At 35.9% G+C, this 21,743-nt stretch overlaps 2 protein-coding genes across 3 annotated transcripts in view; both read right to left on the bottom strand.

The window, feature by feature from the left end:
• The window catches only part of LOC105269916 (membralin), an 88,456-nt gene extending 69,722 nt beyond the window's left edge, over positions 1-18,734 (bottom strand). Inside the window, exons 1-4 of one of the 2 annotated variants that reach the window (XM_011310518.1) lie at positions 18,507-18,734; positions 12,091-12,597; positions 8,575-8,810; positions 7,970-8,183 (exon numbers count right to left, since the gene is read on the bottom strand). In XM_011310518.1, coding sequence (XP_011308820.1) covers positions 7,970-8,183; positions 8,575-8,810; positions 12,091-12,483 — 843 coding nt within the window. In that variant the 5' untranslated portion in view covers positions 12,484-12,597; positions 18,507-18,734. The remainder of the gene's footprint in view (positions 1-7,969; positions 8,184-8,574; positions 8,811-12,090; positions 12,598-18,506) is intronic. The other variant, XM_011310519.1, reaches the window with a different exon arrangement.
• Positions 3,740-5,318, bottom strand: LOC105269915 (uncharacterized). Its single transcript, XM_011310517.1, has 2 exons — positions 4,756-5,318; positions 3,740-4,635 (listed from the first exon to the last, which is right to left on the bottom strand). Exons 1-2 carry the CDS (start codon positions 5,074-5,076, stop codon positions 4,012-4,014), a joined length of 945 nt encoding a protein of 314 aa, XP_011308819.1. The 5' UTR covers positions 5,077-5,318; the 3' UTR covers positions 3,740-4,011.
• Positions 18,735-21,743: the final 3,009 nt, after the last annotated feature.

The raw sequence follows: 21,743 nt of genomic DNA, 5'->3' as shown, positions 1-21,743 counted from the left end.
CAGTAAGAACACCTCCAGAAAACTCAGCAGAGACAATGTTCCGCTGAAAGACCTGGAAGTGGCTGAAACATTTGATGGCAGAAGGACAGATTATTATGATCATCTGGAAAATGAAGAGCAGAAAAAATCGTACGATATCTCTGCAGAGGAATTGAGCAAAGTCTTAACAGACATAAAGGCTAAACAGGAGGAGTTTGCAAAACAGCAAATACCACCGCCTCAGCAGACCATAATAACGGTACTACCCAGAATTGTTTCGGATATCGTAGTTGACCCAGAGGATAAATATGTAAAAGAAGCATATGACAGGATTCAACAGAATAAAATGAGAACCGTCAATGCATCAGGTATTGCTACTCCAAGGGATCATTCAAGGTCATGGAAAGATAATAGTCATTTGGAAGAAATATTCCACAGTTCAGTGAATCTAGACGATCATTTTCTAGGACTCGCCAGAGGAATGACTACCTAGAAGAGGATTATTATCAGTCCGATAGACACAGAATGAAAGTTATGATTTATCGTGGAGCAAAATATCAAGATAAAGATGATTTTCCCACAAGACCAGTCTCGTCAGCCCATGGAATAGGTACGAGGATTATCATCACACTCGACGTTATTCACGAGACGGCAGTGAAGAACGAAAAAGGATGGAAGAAAATTTTAAGGGAAAAGAAAAAAAAATTGGATGAATAATGGAGGAAAATTGAAGAAGCCAAGAGGAAATTCCATGAGTCTATGGAAGCAGATTAACTGAAAGAGAACAACCCCAGAATATCTCGATCCAGAAGGGATGATTCTAGAGCACGTTACGCAAAGAATCAATACTGTGATCGAGGACATCGTGATTATGACTATAGAGATTTATATCCTCGTCCCGATTATCCAGAGCCACAGAATACAGCGGAGTTAATCCGCAAATGGAGGGTCACCTTCGATGGTAAAGAAAATATTTTGAATTTTCTGGAAAAGACTGAAGAGTTAAGAGAAAGTTCACACATCTCTTATAGCACTTTACTCGAGAATGTTTTAGTGATGTTGGTAAGAAATTTTCAGGTACAGAAATAATAAACGTTCTTAGCATTCCTGGCGAAATTTTACTCATGACTTGAGAGCTCATTTTCTACTACGGAATCATTTGTTGAAATTAGAGAGAGAAGGCGACAGGATCAGAGTCTACGTGACAGAGGTTCTCACTCTCACGCGCAGACATGGAAGCTACTCAGAGGAAGAGAAACTCGAGAGATTATATTTTAATCTGAGATGAGAATACAAGAATCACATTAGGAAAATGGACGGCCGAATCAATGGAAATGTCAGGAAAACCCGATAAGTAAAAAGAAAACTAAACCGTCTACAGAAGTAGCTGCTATCACTGCAGTCAAATATGACAGACGCCAGTACTGCTGGAAATACAGGCAAAGGGGTCATCAAACAAGGAATTGTGAGAACCCAAGGGTTAAATTTTGCTCAGCGTGTGGTACCCTTGCTATCTAGACTAGAGATTGCATTTGCTCTAAACCACCATGGCTAGAAGACAGATTGAAGCAAGTTCAAGAACGTCGACTTCCAGCTGATCAACCAGTCTCCGCTGAAATTCAGCCAAACGCAGCACCTGTACAGCAATTTATCAACGCACCAATGCCAATTCCAATAAATCCGGTGAAACAACAGCTGATGCATGCACCATTGTCATGTACTGGAACCTCACATCAGCCGTTACTGTTTATAGATAACAAAGTCTGCATGAGCATCATAATTGATGGAGTGAATTACCTGGGACTGACGGATTCAACAGCAATCAAGTCATATGTGTCTCCATCTACATGTAAACAAATCTTAATTAATAATCCAGAACTAAAATTACAGATGGCAAGTCATACTACCCGAGTTGCTGATGGTCGTTCGACTCCTGTCAGTGGCAAACTTGAAATAATTATCAATTTTCAACCAGTTACAACACTATGTAATGGAAGAGCTCAGTGCACCCATTATAGTCGGAGTCGACATCATGAGGAAAATAGGGTTCTCAATGCTTTAAAGAGAACACTGAACCAATTAGATTCCGGTATGTTTCGAAAACCCGGAGATACTCAGGATAATGCAGGAAGAGGTCGACAGCACGGAGGCAGAAGGGATCATTGAAGATTCGGATAGTCCTTGGAATTCACCAGTGGTAATAGTCAAGAAAAAAAATAACAAGAATAGATTCTACAGTGACTATAGGAAGGTAAATGATGTGAAGGTAAAAAATGCTTACCCTTCACCACACATCAATACTATGTTAAACAAGTTCCATAATGCTCAATGTATTTCCGTTATTGATCTTAAAAATGGATATTGGCAAGTACCAAGGGATGAGACAGGCAGGCCAATCACTGCATTCACTGTACCTGATCGTGGCTTGAAGCAATTTAAACTTCTGCTCTTTGGACTGACATCAGTACCTGCCGCATTTCAAAGGCTGTTTGATCGAGTAATCAAATCAGAGCTTGAAAACAAGGTAGAAGCATACCTTGACGACATTTATTTTGTTGAATCTACCCTAGAACAGAGTGTTGCGAACCTGAAGACAGTTTTTGATTGGTTACGCGATACCAAATTACAGATTAACGTAGAAAAGAGCAAATCCTTGCAAACCAAGACACGATATCTAGGACACATTGTCGGACATAATGGTAGTAGACCTGATCTTGAAAAAGTCGAGGCCATTTTGAGATTCCAGAACCCAAGAATATGACACAGTTAAGACGATTTATAGGCATGATCTCATACTACAGACGTTTTATTCCAAATTGTTCGTCTGCCATGACACCACTTACTCAGCTCCTCAAAAAATCGCAGAAATAGGAATAGAAGAAAGAATAGCAGGATGCATTTTGCAGTTTAAGAGATTGCCTTACTCGATCACTAGTATTAGCATCTCCAGACTTTAGACACAGGTTTATTCTGTAAACTGACGCTAGCAACTCAACGGATTAATGGACAAGAAAACGTAATCGCCAATGCTAGTCGTATCTTGAGCAAATCCGGAAAGAATTATACGATGACAGAGAAGGAATGTCTTGCAGTCGTATGGGGAATTAAAAAGATGAGGATATATCTGGAAGTTTATTCCTTCCTTGCTATTACGGATCACCAGTTGCTGAAGTGAATTAAAACTTTGGAGAACCCGCCTGGGCGAATTCCACGCTGGAACTTATTTTTGCAACTCTTTTGCAACATGGAAACTCTGTCTACCAACTTCGAAGAGAGAACAAGCAATTGGAGAATAGTATATTAAGCAACATGTGCCGTAACTTGATGATTATGCACGAGCGCGAGAGCGCGAGAGTGCGATTATGCACCCTCTGCGCGAGTGAATAATCATCAAGACAGCACGAGTTGCTTATACTATTTTATGTTATAAGTGCGTGATTACACTGTTGGAAAATTACCCCTGAAATTGAAGAAAAACAATTTTCAAGAAAAAATTCCAAATATCCTGAATTTCCAAGCCAAGTCTAAATTTTATGAAGAAATTGATCAGAAATTGATTTCAAATTGGCAACATTGAAAATTCAAGTGAAATCATCACTGAATTTTCAAGAAATTTCTAACAGTATATATTTTTTTATTATTTATTTAATTAATGACTTTTAGAGTACATAAGTAAGTGAGGTATTCGATTAAGCTAATATAGAACTGAATAATCCTCTTAAACAAAACACAGTTTTTAAACATTTAAACAAAACAACGTTATTATATAATCCCTTATTGTTTCCCCTCCTATATCCCTTACTATTGTTACTCCCTTTGATTTTCATTTTTTCCTACATAGATTGATAGATTTGGACAGTTTGTGAAGTTAAAGTTAATATTTGTGGGAGAATTGATATTCTGCAACAAATGTGAAAGAGTCAAGTTTTCTTTATTTTCGATCCTGAGATTCGTAGATGTCGATGATTTGTCTGGATTAGTTCCTTTGGCATTTGGAAGTGGTCGAGCAGAGGATGATGATTGGTTAGAATGCTAAGCGACAGGTGAAGTAGTTGAAACTTGATTTTTTAGAGCGTGAAGTTTTGAAGATTCGAATGAGGGCACACGGTTAGGCACATTGTGAGCTGTTGATGTAGACGTACTTGGAGCTTCAAGAATACTCTTTGTGATACGTCCAGCAATTGTTCGTTTGTTGTGTAGAGAATTTTGGCAATAGTTGTGAGCAATTTCGGTGGACTTCCAGCCTCCAAGCTGCTTCAAAGCCACGTCACTCGCTCCAGTATTTGCCAAACATGTTGCAGAGGTGTGGCGTATACAGTGTGAGGTGTAACGGTTTACATTCGGTAAATTTAAGAAAATTGCAGCTTCCTTGGCCATGTTACCAATTTTATTTATTCCGATAGGTTGTCGAGTGCATTTTCCTTTGTTGTAATACAGAAAGAAGTCGTGGAGCGTACAATTATCGGGACGTAAAGCTATGTAATTCTTGACTTTTGTGCAAAGTGGCTGAGGAACTACAAATGACCTCGGATTGTCGGTCTTTGTCTCGTCAAGGAAGAACTCCAAGTCGTCACCTTTCTCCTTAAAATCAGTTATTTTCAAATTTTTCAGCTCGCACCTACGACAAGCACCGTACATTTCGAGAATCCAAACTACCTGTAAATAATTAATTTCATGATATCAATCTGTTTAATATAACAAAAAAGAAAGAATAATAGAGATAAACTAATGAAATGATCTAGCATGCATAGTAGTTGATAAAATGTCAATTTTTACCTTTGTATCTAAATAGATTTCATCAGGAGCAGTTAGCAGAAATTTCTTAACCTGTTCCTCTGTCAGAGCCAGCGCTTGGACACTTCGATAACCTTTCTTCGCAATTTTTAAAAATTGAATTAATTGTAAAAAATTGTGAATATTCACGTTATGCTGAGCACTGATAGTACTTCTCAATTTTGAGTATGTAGCCCATAAGCAAGTGGGCTTATATTTCCCCTTGAGTTCGTCGAAATAAGCCAGCATAATGTCTTGATCGATGTTATTGAGATCAAGTTTGTTCTCAACCATCCAAGTCTTAAAATTGCTGTAAGCAAACATGTACGATGGACGAGATTTTGTTGGTAGTAGAGTTGATCTCGCTTTCTCTGCAGCTTAACGAATATGCGATGGAACCATTGTATAATCGTTATTTGTCTTACGAATATTGTTATTCGAGTCTCCATTAGCGGTACAATCATCGGGGTTTGTCGATGATCCGTGGGTGGCTTGTGTCATTGACGCGCAGGACTCATCGTGCGACTCCTTGTCGTCCGAACAAACTTCATCTCCCTGTGACTGGAGACCTTCTTCAGGATAATCGAAAGCCGATTCATTAAAATCCAGCTCGATATGGGTGTCCATAAATTCTTTGTATATCTCTTCCATTTTTATATAATTAAAGCTTTTTCATTACGTTGTAAACATAGAAAATTTGTAATATGTATGGCTTTATTCAGAACATTGACGAAGACTGATGATTAAACTTGAAGTTATGCATTTGACAGTATAGACACCGGCTGCCATGTTATAATACTATTAGATGGCGCACTGATAGCTCAACTGTAACCAAATCCTCTGAGAGTGTAACTCGATTATTCAACAGTTGTCATACATTATGGCATAGTTTTGAGATCGTGCATAATCGCGCATTTACACGCACTAAAATAGGACTGTAACTTCGGAGTTACACGCAGATGTAACATAAAATCATGATGAACCTACTGCTAGTCATCTCGGGATTGGAGACAATTGCTCGAATTACCCAACGGTATTTTTGACCAGGATTACATGGGGATGTAAAGAATTACGTTCTCCGATATAGTAACTACCAGACTTATAAAATACCGCAACAACATCCAGCGGGAAAAATGGGTACAAGACACGTTTCTCAACCTTGGGAAATGGTGTCTATCGACATTGTTGGACCTATGCCTAGATCCCGGCAGGGAAATGTATTTATAATCGTGGCTTAAGATCTGTTTACAAAGTGGGTGGAACTCCGTCCCCTGAAAAAGGCAAACGCGGATCTTGTGGTCAAAATGGTGAAACAGCAGATTATCTTACGATTTGGCTGCCCGAAAGTAATCATTACAGACAATGGACAACAATTTACTAGTAATTCATTCACAGCTTTGCTAGAAGAGTATGACATTGAACATCAACGCATTCCGTATCCTTAGTCCGTATTCACCCCAATGTAATTCAGTAGAGAGGATAAATCGTGTCATCAAAACCATGATCGCTCAGTTCATCGATGAATATCATCGCACATGGGACAAGTATCTATCAAAGTTAACCTTTGCGATCAATACAGCAAAGCACGAAAGTACTCAACAGACTCCGGCTTTCCTAAATTTTCGTCGCGAATTACATCAACCTGTCTCTTAAAAGATCTTTAGAAGTTGAAGAATCGGATATCCAAATGGAACAAGTAGAAAGACTCGCTAGACGAGAGGAAGCTAAGGAAATAGTGCAAAGTAACCTAGCCAGAGCATTTACAGACCAGAGCAGGTATTGCAATGAAAGACGTAGAGATTGGATCCCTAAGGTAGGAGACAGAGTTTGTAAGAAGGAATATCCTCTATCCTATGCTCCAGCTCAATTTGTTGCTAAGTTAGCTCCTAAATATACACCTGGATTTACAATTACAAGTCTTATTTCTCCAGCAGAGTATGAGATTGTTAATGATGAGGGAAAATGATTCCTAGTGCATATAAACGACCTCAAACCTTTTACTGAATAATCAGTCAGGCCAGGTTGTAATTTGTGTGCTTATTTTGTTTTTTTTCTTTAACTCTACTAGTTCACCCTTAGAAAGATGGAGAACAAGCGAGTTGTCAGAGGATCTTGCTAGCAAGAGTGAGAGAATCCTCCATATTCTTCCATTAACCGCGAAGGAACAACGACTTTATGATAGCCCGGAAGATGCAATCGACACTCACATTATTGTATCCAGAAGTAATTTTGACAGAAAATGAATCACCAGTAGTATTAGACACAGAGACACGAGACTTATTGAGAGAAATCGACGAACTGACGGGACAAGACCAAAGAGAGGGCAGAATTTCAGCTATCTCAGTTCCCAAAAGACGAGTTTCGATTCCACATAGTCCAGATTCTAGTTTAAGCTTGGCAAATTCGAGAAGAGATTCGCTTCAGTCCACATCTAGCAAGGCCTCGTTAGCCTGAAGTACATATACCGGTCCAATCAAACGGAGGAACTTGATACCGATCGATTTTTCAGTTGCAGACCCTTGAGTAATACTTGAATAGGAGAATGAGAGAAGAAGAACCAAGGGGGAAATTGTGGAGCGCAATACAAAACCAAACAAACAAGCAAGTAGCGCACTATTTAAATACCCTGGAGCGTAGCGAAGGGTTCGCACATGCCAACCTCGTGAGAATATCCCTATATTTAGAATATCAGTAACAAGTTTGCGACGATTATCTATAGTTTATTACCTGGTTTAAGAAAGGATTAGAAGAAGGACGTGTAACACACAGGATGTAACACCAGAGAAAAAGATGTATTATTATTATTATTTCATGTGCCGTAAAAGATACGGAAATTGAAATTAAAAGAATTGCAGCCTGGACAAGACGTCTGAGACACGTGTTCCGTATAATAATCAACGAGACCTACTACGCACTCCATGCGCCGAATTTGAATTTGGTGGGTCGAGTTGACGCGTTTCGAAATATTTCCACTCGGGCGAACTTTATTTTTGTGTTTCTACTTTCATAGTAAGGATAAAATGAAGCAGAAGAGAAGTTTTAAGTAACCTATCTCAGCTTAATAGTTATCTCAAGAGTGTATAAAACATTGCAATCATTTTGGCTCTGAGACTACGTCACTGTTTATGTGTTCCCATAGAACTTGAAGTGCGTATACGATTAAAGGTCAATCCACACAATGTCGTTGACTTTATATTTCATTCTACGTCATACTTACATCTGATGAATCGGTAATCAAATTATCCCACAAGTTCGTAGGTAATGGTCGACTCGTGCTCGCATTAGTCATTTCCACATTTGAACTTGGTAGGGTTTCAGCGAAAGTAGATTCTTGAACGGATTCCCCCACAAATGAAAAATTTTGCCGACCATTATCGTTCTCCGCAATGACGCGTTCCTCATCTACAGCTGATGGTTCAATATTTATAAATCTGAAGCAAAAACAGAGAAATTGGAAGAATTTAATTGAATGAAAATATATCACTTATAAATAACCCATGGGAAAAGTCCTAATTGAGATGAAAAATATAATGAGCTGTTATTCGTGAAAACAGTAAATTTCTATTTTGGCTCCAACAAAATCTCAAATTATTCGGGTCACTGAATGAATTCCAGTAATTGATCTGACAGCTAGAGTCGTGATTTTCTGATAAGCGTGTAAATCTTACTAAACATAATTGAAATCGGAGGTGGTGGGGCTATATTAGATATTTATCAAAAGATCTTATAGTTGATCTTAACAATACTGCGTGGCGGGAACTACATTTCTAACCCAAATGTTTCTTCAAACTTCGCAATCGTAGCAATAGATATAGAACTCACCCATCTCTAGCTAATATGCCCAGCACACTGGTCAAATCGTCTCCTTTTTCTTGCCGCAATTTCTCCTCTTTCGCGTAACTTTTTTCTATGCTATAGTCTTCGCCAGCGTTTCTCAAAATTTCGACTCTCAAAATTCCATCTCTAGGCCATTCGTCTCTCACGTGCTCCAAACAATTCGTCGGTGCTCGAGAGAATACTATATGTATGTATGCCATGACAAAAAATGCCATTATTGCCTGAAAATAAATGAAAAATCATGGTTGTGGTTATGATGATTCGTCTGTATTTTGTAAAGAATTGGCAATTTGGGCAAAGATGAATTCATTTTTCAGCCAATAAGTATCATAGTTACAAAAAGAAAAAACTTTATAGATACAGGTAAGGAATTGGGTAGAAAAGTACATTCGTTTGCAGTTAATTGTATTGAAAAATTGTGTAAGTTGTTAGCAAATTTTGAAAAAAAAAGAATAAAAGTTAACCGACAGTAATGGTTGGGCGAGTAATGTATTGTTCCGGCAGACATCCAAGCGAAGTGCTGACGCTGCACCCTAGTGATCTACTTTATGACGAATATACGTGGGCATCATCCACGAATTTTCGAGTTCATTTATATTTCAACATTAACATTATCTAATTCCACATTACATGTTTTGGATTATCTGCGCCATTTCGCGTATTCTCATATTATCCATATAATTGAGAAATTTCTTAATACTGTTTCATAATTACTGATATTGAAATAACTGATAATGCGTAACCGCGGAACTGAGACAGGGTGCTAGCTAGTTGCCGTAGTAGGTTGCCGTGCTAGTCCTACGTTTTTTGACATCATGTTAGATTACATTAAGGAGGAGTGGATGAGGATGAAGGAAGGGGGCTTGCAGATTGGAGTAGTGCGAATCCATCGCCTAAAATATGGAGATAATGTGACGATGAGGACTTCCGGAGTTGCTGGGACAATGGTGGTAGGACAATTCATCCTCCATCTTTTTTATTCTAGGATATTTCGTCCAATTAGTTTTTATCCTTCCTTTCTGGCTGAAGACATTTAATCCGATTTTGTTTTCTATCCTATGCAATTTTACCCGATGCCATTTGCATCCTTGTCATCTTTTTCAATTTTTTTCGTCTCATCAGTTCATATAATGAAAATACACAAAAAACAATAATGAAACTTTAATCCGGAAATATATTAAAAACTAGAAACCGACGTGCGGTGGCCGTGCGGTTAGAGCGTAGGAGGTTGGCACATGAGATTCGTGGGTTCGATTCCCAGTCGGGGAAATGCCAGGGGTTTTTTTAGAGATAGAATTCGCTCTAACTTGCACAGGTTTCATCGTACGAGCGGTAGTCTCGAAAGAGACGACTGTACATGGCCAAGGTTTTTTCCCATCAGGTTTTCCCTTCGGCCCTCGGCGTAATTGCGGTACAGGGGGAACTGGGGATGGGAAATGTAAAAGCCCGAAAGGGTATACATGTGTGGACAAGTTTAGTTTTATTAAAAAACTAGAACGTTATTTGCATTATTATATCACTGAACCATATATCTTCACGGTATTTAGATTATTATTATACATCATTGCTTCTAATTCTTGGACTAATACGAGTGCACTTAACATTTTGATGGATGTTTTGAAGTGAATATCGCTGATGTAACGTACCGACAAACGAAATTCTTGAATTATTTTCCAAATGCACTAAGTGGAAGTAGCATTCACGTATTTGAACAATAGAGTAGACAGATTGATTTTAAATTTGGCATCAACTCATCCAGGGCATTTAACAATTTCATATAAGTAATCTTGCGTTTGTTTAGCAATAAAGCGTGTGTAAACAACAAAGCGACTAGTGGCAATGTTTTGTTCCCTATCTCAGCATTCGGAAAAATATCATATCACCTTTTTTGTAGTTCTTATTGGGCTCGATCGATATTCGGATTATTCCGATTATTGTCGTGACACCTCGGATCAACGGTCAATGGGAAAACGCGGAAGGGACGCTCAATGGAAAATCTCAGTCGTGAATCAGTAATGATGCAATGAGTAGTGAATTTTACAAGGAGATTCAATTTTAAAGAGAGCATTAGAACCTCTCCGCGTCGGTCGGTGATTTACAAGCTACGTCTCCGATGAACAACCGCAAGAAAACTCAACATTCTTTATGTACTGTCCATCAAAAAACCTGTAACTCAACACAGTGTTAATACGCTAATTATGGATTTGACGTGGTTCAAGCCCACCGAGATAAATATTTTGTAAAGTTTAACAGTGTTGTTTTTAACATCACCGATTACCCTTCTCCACCTACTTCGCCTGCGCCCTAAACTTAGATATAGCTAGAATTATTTAAAACATGTAATATTGATGTCCGCGAATATTTACACGGGATATCTGAATATGGATGAATTTGTATAAAAATATTAAATGATACTGATTTTTTAGATGAAATCAGCATTATTGTGGATTTTAACAATAAAATCTAATAGAATCCGCTAATCTTTATACCAAATATTTTCATTCGTGATTATTAATACTACTGTGAAAACAGAAACTTCTACGTGTGATAGAAACCATATGAACACATAATTGAAAATATCAAATTTAATGAATAGATTAGAATAACACATTTGATTTTTTTTTTCAGGACACCTTAAATCTAGAATGAGAACGGAAAAATCTAAGTTGCCTAAGAAACATCAAGCAAATTATTAATTATCCTTCGCAATTACTTAAAGATGTTTTGTAAGACCATTTATCACCGTTTTGTAGATTAACAGTCAGCTATTTATCTTAACGACTTGAAATATATTACTATTTTTATTCCATTGAACGACACAGTGTGAAAACTACATAAGTTATTAAATCGTAATGAAATTACATGAACAGCATATTTGGTTCGTCATTTAATTTGATAGTTTACCGGAAATATACAAAAACAAAAGTGATAAATGGTGAAAATGGAGCCCAATATAGTTAAGGATGTTCCGCCTTTAGCTCGAATTAGTGGTTTTTCTGTTTTCTGACAAATTGTTGATCCGATTGACGCGAAGAAGTATACCGGATTCGCATTTCCTCATCATTCAATAACTCCCAAACTATAATGATCGCACAATAATTTTCCTGTTTTTTTTTAATTGAAAAAAAAAATGCATGAAACTTTAGAAAAAACGCACGAAAATTATTGCACACTCGTCAAACTTTGCAAGTTGTGGAATAATAATAAAATGCAAGAATCATGTATTTTTTCGGGTCAATTCGATCAACAATTTGTCACAAAGCTCAAAAAACCGATGATTGTGGCTAAAAGAGGGCCGACCATCCTTAAATTATTATTAGTTTTGGCCAAATTGGCAATGTTTCCATTTTTCAACAGAATTTTCGTAGGCAGTCGATAACATTCATGGAATTTTAAAATAACAATCCAATTTCTTGGAAAAACTATAGCATTTTTCACTCCATTTTTCCAAAGATTAAGGTAAGGTAAAAAATTTAAAAAACTTCAACAAATAAAACTCACCTTTAACAAAACTACAAATTCTATAAACCTCCTGACGGGCTTTGGAAATGTTTTAGCGTATCCCAGCGCGGCTTTGATGAAAAGCGCGTGGAATAGCCTGTCTCTCATGTGATAGAGTGCATTTTGATTGTTATTATTGCGTGCTCGATTTATCAATCCTGGCGCAATGGCTCCTGCCAAGCTGTGATTATTATCCGTTCCCCCGTTTTGGTTATTATTATTATTATTATTATTATTATTATTATTGTTGTTGTTGTTGTTGTTGTTATTATTGTTAATATTAATATTATTATTATTATTGTTTATGTTATTATTATTTATATTATTATTGTTATTATTAAAGTTGTTGTTGTTAATCGAAGGTAAAACAAGGGGAACATCCACTTGAGACATGATTCTTGAATTCTATTCTAGTTTATCTCCAGTTTATCATTTAAAAATGATATTCAAAGTTTGAGATCCACAGGTTCCGTTGGAGAATTCCACTCCGTCCAAGTTCAAACATTCCTGAAAAAGAGAGTAGGATTATGAAAAGATTTTTCACGCAGTAGACTTGGTTAAAATTCTTTCTTACATTTGTACATTTGTATTCTTTTACTGTTAAAAGTTTTATGTGCATAAAATGTTTTCCTGCACGTTATACATAAAGTGAATTTCATGCTAATGCTTCGCGAGAGATACAAGGTGACACCATGAATGAGAAACTCAATACAGCAAAATATTACTCGGGCTGTTGCGATGGGGTTTTTGCAATTCCACACGATTAAATCATCCCATCCCGACAGACCTAAAATGTGAACGTCCGCATCTGGAGTTGGAGCTCCAGTACTTGGTTCATATAAGTTGGTCGGATATTGACGTAACAGTGAAACACCAATAATTGGCACTCCTACCCCTGAAAAATTCTTGCCGGAATATTGAATCGCCAATGGTTGGTGTGTTCATCATTGGCCACGTATTGCCCCAATATTGCAGCACCAATGTTTAATGACCCTTCTATTGGCTAAGTGTTGACCTAGCTTTGATGTACCAATATTTGGTGCATATACAATTGACCAGATATCGGTCAAACATTAAAGCGCCAATCCTCAACACTTTTACTCTTGGCCAATTATCGGCCTAGAGATGATATACCGATTGGCTTGAAAAGGTTAGCCCATTTCTATGACTTGGTCCAGTGTATGGCCCATTTTTGGGGTCACAACAGTACATATGTACCCCAGATCTCAACTATGCAATGGTTCAATAATTAACGATTGGTAAACTCTACTTACATGAACTTTAAAATCTATCAAATACCGAGAAACCCAAAATACGGCAGCTACTTACTCGAACTCTTATTCATTTCGTTTGAAAAAAGAACATTGATTGCTCTTTTCAATAGTCATGTACACTACAATTGAAATTCACTAACATTTATTACTCATCCATGTGTATCCATCAATGGATCTTATCATGCAATAAGCCCACATGAAACACATAAATTCTCAAGTTCTACGCCCACATGACAAAGTGGGCCTTTTTCAATTTTTTTTTTCAACTGAACGATAATAGTAATTCTAATGAAGATAGAATCACAAAATTTGCCGGATTCGATACGGAACACCCTAAGCTTTGTCCAGAATTCATTAAAAAAATAGAAGAAACTGGACCAAAATGTAAAAACTGCGGCTATCTCAAAAACTAAAACCGAGAAATGGGCTCTTCCCATGCGGATATCCACAAATATATAAAGCCACTGGCGAACTATAATCATATATTGATTCGACATGGTGATCACTTCTCTGTGCATCTTTAAATTGTGTTATATTATTTATGTTATATTATTTACCATCCCGCGATTGAGAAACAGTTCATTCAGGTTTGGGTTCTAAATTTCAAGTTTTAGGATTTGGAAAGTATGCCCGATTTCATGGCGCCAGAATTTGAATGCGAGAGGTGACCGTAAACTAAGCCGGTTGCATTTTTGGCATGTGCCAGCAGTTTGTCGGTCATCAATATGACGCGCTAGCGACTATTACATGAGTGCAAGTGACATTTCAGGAAATTTGCTTATACCTTTACTCATAAAACGATAGCTTCTGTAATTTGTAAGCTATCTGAAATTGATATCAATATAGCGGAGCGTTTCACTCAACTTTATCCTATTTTTAGTCTTTGTCCGAATTGTTCATGTAGGAGACTCCAAACGCGCGCGTACCAATGTGTCAATCTGTTAAAAAGTTAGTCCGAAAATTTCATAGAAACACCTGAGAATATTTAACCACAAGACATTTACATGAAATTCCCTGATTACTATTACTTATAAGTCAATCAGACTGAACTTTTGAGGTACTGCACTGGGAAAAAAAACCCAAAAAATTACTGTGCTGGGCATGGGAATCGAAGTGCAAAATATTTTTATCGAAAAATTGACTGATAAGGCTGAGAACAATTCCTGAGTACACCATGCTTATTTACAGAAAATTTAAGATTTTTTGAAATTTTCATTAGCAAATTTTCCTATGCAGCACAGTAAAAGGTCTGAGGTTAAGAAGCATTACTGCAAACTCAAAGAAAGAATGATCGAGATAATATGAGCCAGTACTGTGAAAATTGCCACACGCCTGTTTGCTGCTACGAGATCTTCACTGTACTCCCTATGAATATCCACGACATGCTCTGGTTTAGGATAAAACAATTGCCGATACCCACCAATTACTTCTGGACGTTAACGAACAGTAGAAAACAAAGAAGATTATCTGAGTTCAATATATTATTCTGTTTGCATTTAACTTAACCATACTTTGTTAACCAATTCTATGTCTTACAAGTATATATTTATTGAGGATATTTTACTTGAAGTGAAGTGTTTGAAATATAGCGTCAAACCTCTTAGACTTTTACTTCTTACACGCGTTACAACTATTTTGTGAAATACAAAAGTGCTAGTTTATGAGAAGAATCAATTCAAATTGGGTAACTATTGAATTCAGTTCGTTTTTAATTGGAAAATGATAAGGTACATCCAATTGCACGTCGGTTTGGTTTTTTTTTCGTTTTTTTATTTGATTTTTAGTTTGTTTTATATATATGGTATATTTGCATTCTCACTGTGTCTCTGCGTGTCGTAATACTCATCTACATCTGTTGTTTTCTCCCATTGAAATCTCAGCAATTTTTCATTTTTTTAATCGAAAATCATTCACTGGAGGTTAAATGAGTCTATGTGGCAAAATTTATAATTAAGAAGTGGTTATCAAAAAAATTGAATAAATTGTACTTTCTCAAAAAATAGTATGTCTTTTGGTGTCAATTTCCCTTCCTTCCTCTCCATTGATACAATTAATTATTCAATGATTTTGTTTCACAGGTAAAGAATTATCCTCAACGGTCAATTTAAAAATTCGGGCGGAAAGGCATATTTTTTATTCGGTCGATAAGGACTTTCTTCTTGTCACGATGGACAAATTGATATGGATCTACTAAATTTTTGCTCAGTCAATAAAGAAATGTTATGACACGAGCACAATAATTTTTCTTCCACAGTGATACAGTTTTCCTGTATCTCCCTTGGTAAAAATTAAGATTACGGACATAACTTTTTTTATCGCGCTTGGTAAAAATTAAGATTAAGAGCATGACTTTTTCTCGTCCGTGTGCTTTGCACCCCCATTCCCGATGAGCACAGTAATTTTTCCCGAACTTCTGCAGCAAAAATTCATTGAATTTTTTATCCGGTAGGAACGACGCGCGCCCGTCAGGCTACATAAAATTGATATTTGAATCATTTTTAAAAACTTTTAAAAATGATGGACGATAAAAGCACCTTAGTTGAGTTCAAAGGTCCCATAATCGATGCAAACTTCGAAATTTGAAGCGTGAAATAACGTTCAGAAGGAAAACAATATTCAATAATTTCGACAATTTAAAGAACGAAGGACAGGTTGCAAAATTTTATATAGATGTTTTTAATGACTCGAAAGAATGGAAAGATCCAGTGAAAGATAATTAAAATTAAAAGCCCATAACGTTGTGAAAAATGGCTCAAATTGAAGGACTCTGCACGCAATTCAAAGTTTTTTCAATCTCCTCTACGGCTGATATAATATTTCAACTGGTAAGTGAGTCAGAGAACTATAATCAAATATATCTAAATATATCTAAATATATCTATATTGTATCTAATCGGGATACAACATTGAAAAAATAACAAATTTCAAATTTGTGACATGCGAAATTCAGCACATCATCACCGGTAACCATTCACCGAGTGAATAGACTGAGGCAAAAAAGCATCATTTTGAGGATCTCATTGAGATTCATTCACATTAGTCGAGTCCAAAGATCAGATAATCGATGAAAACTCCAAATTTTAGAGGGTAGCATTGCATTCAGAAGTAAAGCAATGTTCAAGGAGCTCATGAAAATTCAACCGAATCATATCCAACAAGGGGCAATTTAAAGAATTAATGATCCTCTTTGGAATTTTATATGAGTTTTTTTTAATCTGAGTTAAAAAGACAGAGAAATCCAGCCAAAGTTGAATTTTCAAGTAAAACACGAAAATACAATTTGTGCCTAAAGGTGTCATAACTTAAGAAAAAAATATCAGAATAGACTGATTCAGGTGTCAATCTAAAGCTTATTTAATAGGCTTCCGAATTAATATAGAATATATGGGGTTCATTAAAGAATGACAATAGCGTGGGAACCAGAAGAAAGACCAGCGTCACGCTCAGCGATTGTTCTATAGTAGATTACATACTTTGAAAAATCTTGTCTTGAAGTAAATTCAGATAAATAACGCTACATGTATATGCTCCATGAGAAAATTTCATATACAGGGCAATATATACACACCAATGAAAGAAAATGTTGTCTACAGTAGAGTATATGCGCGCCAATGAAAGATGAAGTATGGATGGAAATGATTATAAGCTGTGACCAATAAATGAACAGTGAGGGATTGGTTTGATAGATTGAACTTTACTAGACTTCAACTTTCGAGAGTTTCGATTCGATTTGATATAAACGTCCATCTCCGGGCACGACGCGCACTTTGATGGCCCTAGTACTTGAAGTAACTAACGCCAGTGAGCGTTATTTCACTTTCCTGTACCCTCCCATGATGAAAATCATTTTTATTTGTTGAAAAATTCAAAAGGTTACAATAGAAGGTTCTTTCCAGTCAAATCGAATAAACCTAAACTCTTAGACTTTGGAAATATAAAATAAAAAATATATGTTCTCTATAATTATATTTTCCGTTGTGGCGAAAAAAATGGTATTCTAAAGGCGAAAGGTGAAACAACAAACCCTTATCAAAGTGCTTACCACCTTCCTCTTCGGCTCGCCTGCAAATTTGGTACGTAGCTCATGCTCCTTAATTTTTCTTCCCTACGTTAGAAAAATACTATTTTTCGAGTGAAGGAACAATTATTGGCTAGGCATGCATTTTTCTATGTTAGTCCCACTCTCAACTAAACAATATCATAGGGTCCGATCCCAGGTATAAGCACTACGAAAATAATCTTAAAAACTGTAATCAACCATGTTTCGATTTTTTCGTTCCTATTTTATTTGTTTTTTTTCAGTTTCTGTTGCGTTTTAGTTTCATCTCTTCAGCAATATCTTTTGTAATGGATAGAAAATCCATTTTAATGTCCCTAAAAACATTCCATTATAGACAAAAGTCCATTATTTTTTTAATTTTAAGTAAAATCCAATGGGGGGTAATCAACAAATATTTGGTAGGCTTAATAAGTGAACTCCAAAAACTATCCTTGGAAATGATTGTCAATAATCTATATGAGTTACACAATCATCGAAAGCGTGAAATAGGCAATCTTTGTCGTAAGTATTTATCCAATATCTTCTTTTTAGATTACTTCAAAATTAAGTAGTGTGTGTACGACCTTATGGTTAAATCGGCGCGAAGAATACTGAATCATCAACAAATCAAAGGAGTCCCTATGTGATAAAATTCCTCATTCTTATACTTTCTAATCATTCTAAACAGTTTCAAGAAGAATGAAAGCATATTAGGCAGTATAAACGAATCACTAATTGATCTTAACCTCAAAAGTCTCCTGTCACATACTCTCACTGAATCTTTCCTCTTTTCTCATAAAAACCAACTATTCTTGTCATCAATGCGAAAAACCTTTCTCAATCGATTGACCAATCTTTCCAGAATTATTCCAGATAGTCGGAAAGAAACAGTAATTACGTAATAATAGAAAAGAAAAATCAAGGCAAATGAAAAACTCTTCCATGTTCACCAGTCGAGTCTTATCCTAAAAAAACGAATAAAAGCCCAATTTCGATTGGCTTATATTTACCGACCAATATTGATATAAATGTTCTTAAGATTTTGTTTTTCTGCAGCTTAAATTGTTGTCACGTACATTACTTTGAAGATAAACATAACGCACCTTTGGTTTCCAGTTGAATGCTCATAATATAAGTCCCCGAACGAATTCACTATTTCACTGTCACTGAGTAATACACAACTTTCACTGATTAGTGTATTATGTGAGATGTTCATTCCTTCATTTATTTATTGCATTTCCAGAAGGGATCGGAAAAACTTTCGGGGTGAGAGTGGATGGAAAATTCTATTTCGCGACACCGAAACCAATTTTTCACCCCCTAGTGAGGTTTGATGAAACTACTAAAGGGGGGAGCCCATCAGCTGATGAGCCAAAGATGATTGACTGATAAAAAGGGCCTCGGCCTACAAACGACTGGAAATGGCCGAAATTGTTCATGAATATTTTCTGAAATTCTACTCATACTAATCTGACATTGGTTGGCATGAATATACAGTCTAAATTGAATTTAAGATATTGTAATTGAGGTAACGCATTGGCTAAGGCAATTTTACAAAGTTCAAAATCTCATTAGTCTATCTATTCTCTGTCTCGATCAATATTTAAAAAGATAAAAATTATTCAATGGATTCAATAAATCATACCGAGTTTTTTCATGATTCACATTATTTTCTCAAGACTTATTATCATGTTTTTATTCAGAATTTGATATCCTGGTGTGACGTCGTCACCCTGATACGGCAATTGAGTGATGCGCATGCGTGTCTTCTGTCATACGTACCTTTTGAAGTGAATTTATGCGGGAAATTTCAACAAGTCGATATTTTATTCTTAAATTGAATTGCAGAAAGGTGTGAGCTATGTGTTTTCATAAGGAATTGGAACCTCGAAAATATGTATAAACATGAAACTATCGAAACTAATAAGAGTCAGATCAATTTTTTGATTATTTCAAATAAATAGAAAAAATTCGATCAAAACACAATAGCTGAGATTTTTTCATGAACTATAGGAACGGAGGCGCGCGTCGCGCGCCCAAGCACGGTTGCATGATGTCAATATTTCAATGATTATTTCCATTTTCTCCAAATCTATTCCAAACCCGTAATATAATAATTCACTCCTGTGTATTCTAAATAATTAATTTCTTCTTTCTGAAATGAAGTATGCGGAAGTAATGCAACCAATGAGGTCAGTGAGGATGAATTTATGACACATCATTCACAGAACCAAATCCAATAACAAGAGTATCGTCTTCAAGCCTATTTTAAGGGCTCCGAATGAGTATTCGAATAATTGTAATCCATAGAAAACTTAAAGAATTATCGTACATTGAATTCGTCCATAAATCGAAGGTGTTACATTCGAAAATATACATTCAAACACTTATAGATATCAAATGGACAGAATCGACTTTCTACATGTATATCGTTAGAAAGCTCTTTCAGAGCTCTTCAAAATATTATATGGCTTATCTCCATTGGAACATTTGCCAAAAAATGACAGACAAAAAAAAACAGATAAAAATGACAGACCAAATTTTGCCTTTCACGATGAATTATTCACGGACTATGTAATACTACTCAATATTGAATAGCGCACCTCAAAGCATGCTCCAGGGGTTTCAAAATGGCATATAACTCATTCCAATCTAGAAAAAAATAAGTTGATTACGACCAATGAAACAGAAGAACTCCCATAATTGAAAAACTATCAAATTTAACTTCAAACAACAAATCATTCAAAAACCACATGATCAAACCGAATATTCAGTATATTATGCTGAAATACATTTAACGGGCTTTAAATCGATCTATAAATTATCCCTATCCGACTAGAAATAAAGGAATTATTGCCAATTGAATGAAAACAAAGCCAAAATCGGATACCATTTCTTTTATAATGAAAAAAAGCGGCGTAAATAAGTCTTTCATCGTCACACTTACGCGAAACAATTTTTAGAAAAAAACTCGAAAGGAAAATGTATGTACTCTGATCCTATCACTGTTTGCACACTTTCTTTTGCTCCTCCCGTTTTCGAAAGTTTCCATCATTTTATTGGTTTTTTTCGAAAATTCTTTTGTGACAAACACTCAATTATGTTCTATTAAATATCCATTTTTTGTTCATTATCCTAATGGTTTCTTTTTCAAAAATTTCGAATTAAAGACAATGCAGTTATAATACAATATAGAGGAGATGGGTGCAAAACAGACATTCAGGGAAAAACGGACACCGTGGAATTTTTTTAACTATGCCCACTTTTTAATTTTTTAATTTCCATATTTTTTTTTGTTTGAATCATGAAAATAACTCAAAATTAAGGGCTTATGTAATTAATGAAGTACTATAGGAGTTATACGCGGCTATATAGATCGCGCTCGGATAAATGAAAATTGAGCCGCCACAAATTAAAATTCTCAAATAGGAGATATATGCTGAATTACGAAATCTGATGAATATTCTAAATCTACTGAATATTCAAATGAATTGAAAGGGTGTCCGTTTATATTATATTTACAAAATATTCTCAGTGACAGAGTATGCCCCTTCTTATGATTATATTCCGAGAGATTTGAAAATGCTCAAGCATATTTTCTCGAGAAAAAATTGTTTTTTTTTCTTAAGGTGTCTGTTTTGCCACCGGCTCTCCTCATAATACTCAATTTCGGAAGAGTCATTGAAAACATTCCAGAATTTTATAAAAACAAAAGGACGCGTAGGAAAAAAATCTATCTATGACATTGTGAATCATTTTCAAGTAAAATCGGATAAAATATGATTAGTATAATAATAATAAAAAATGGTTAAATAGAAGATGTTCCGCACGGATCTGCCGTAAATTTCTACTCAAGTTTCTAGGTTTTGGAAATCATTCGGATGAACTATATGTCAAGTGGATAACTCAAGAACGAAGTATTGAATGAATACTGAAACCTATGAACGCCTGTTCTGTCGAGTTCGGGGGGTCGATTGCCGGTCCGAATACTGGAAGGGTTTCAATTGGTTTCAATTGACTTTATATTTCATCCTAATGATTCCCAAAACTCACATACTTAAGTAAAAATTTATCGCAGATCGGTCGTTCAAAGTCTAATAGTTAACAATCTTTTGATTATTATTATAGTGAGCATTTAATTACCTTGGAGTGCATTCAGCCGATTATAAGTAGGAGCATAGAAAAAGAATTGCCAAATATTTCGATACTACGAATTTATCAAATCGAAAGTACGATCACGACTGCTCAATACGACCCAGAATTTTTCGTGAACCTAATAAATTTTGATTGGGGCAAAGAGATAATCTCTGCGGATATCGTTCAACGAGCTTGCCGCATCT

This window comes from Fopius arisanus, unplaced genomic scaffold (genome assembly GCF_000806365.1).
Source record: "Fopius arisanus strain USDA-PBARC FA_bdor unplaced genomic scaffold, ASM80636v1 scaffold00076, whole genome shotgun sequence".
NCBI classification, from domain to species: Eukaryota; Metazoa; Arthropoda; class Insecta; order Hymenoptera; family Braconidae; genus Fopius; species Fopius arisanus.
Note: the sequence above shows the minus strand (reverse complement) of the source record. Positions and strands in the feature narration are given on the sequence as shown.

Bases quoted from the DNA above. Each gene is read 5' to 3' on its own strand.
- LOC105269915 (XM_011310517.1), bottom strand. From the start codon at position 5,076: ATGTTTGCTTACAGCAATTTTAAGACTTGGATGGTTGAGAACAAACTT. The intron at 4,636-4,755 runs GTAAAAATTGAC...AATTATTTACAG, and splicing joins AAATCTATTTAGATACAAAG to GTAGTTTGGATTCTCGAAAT.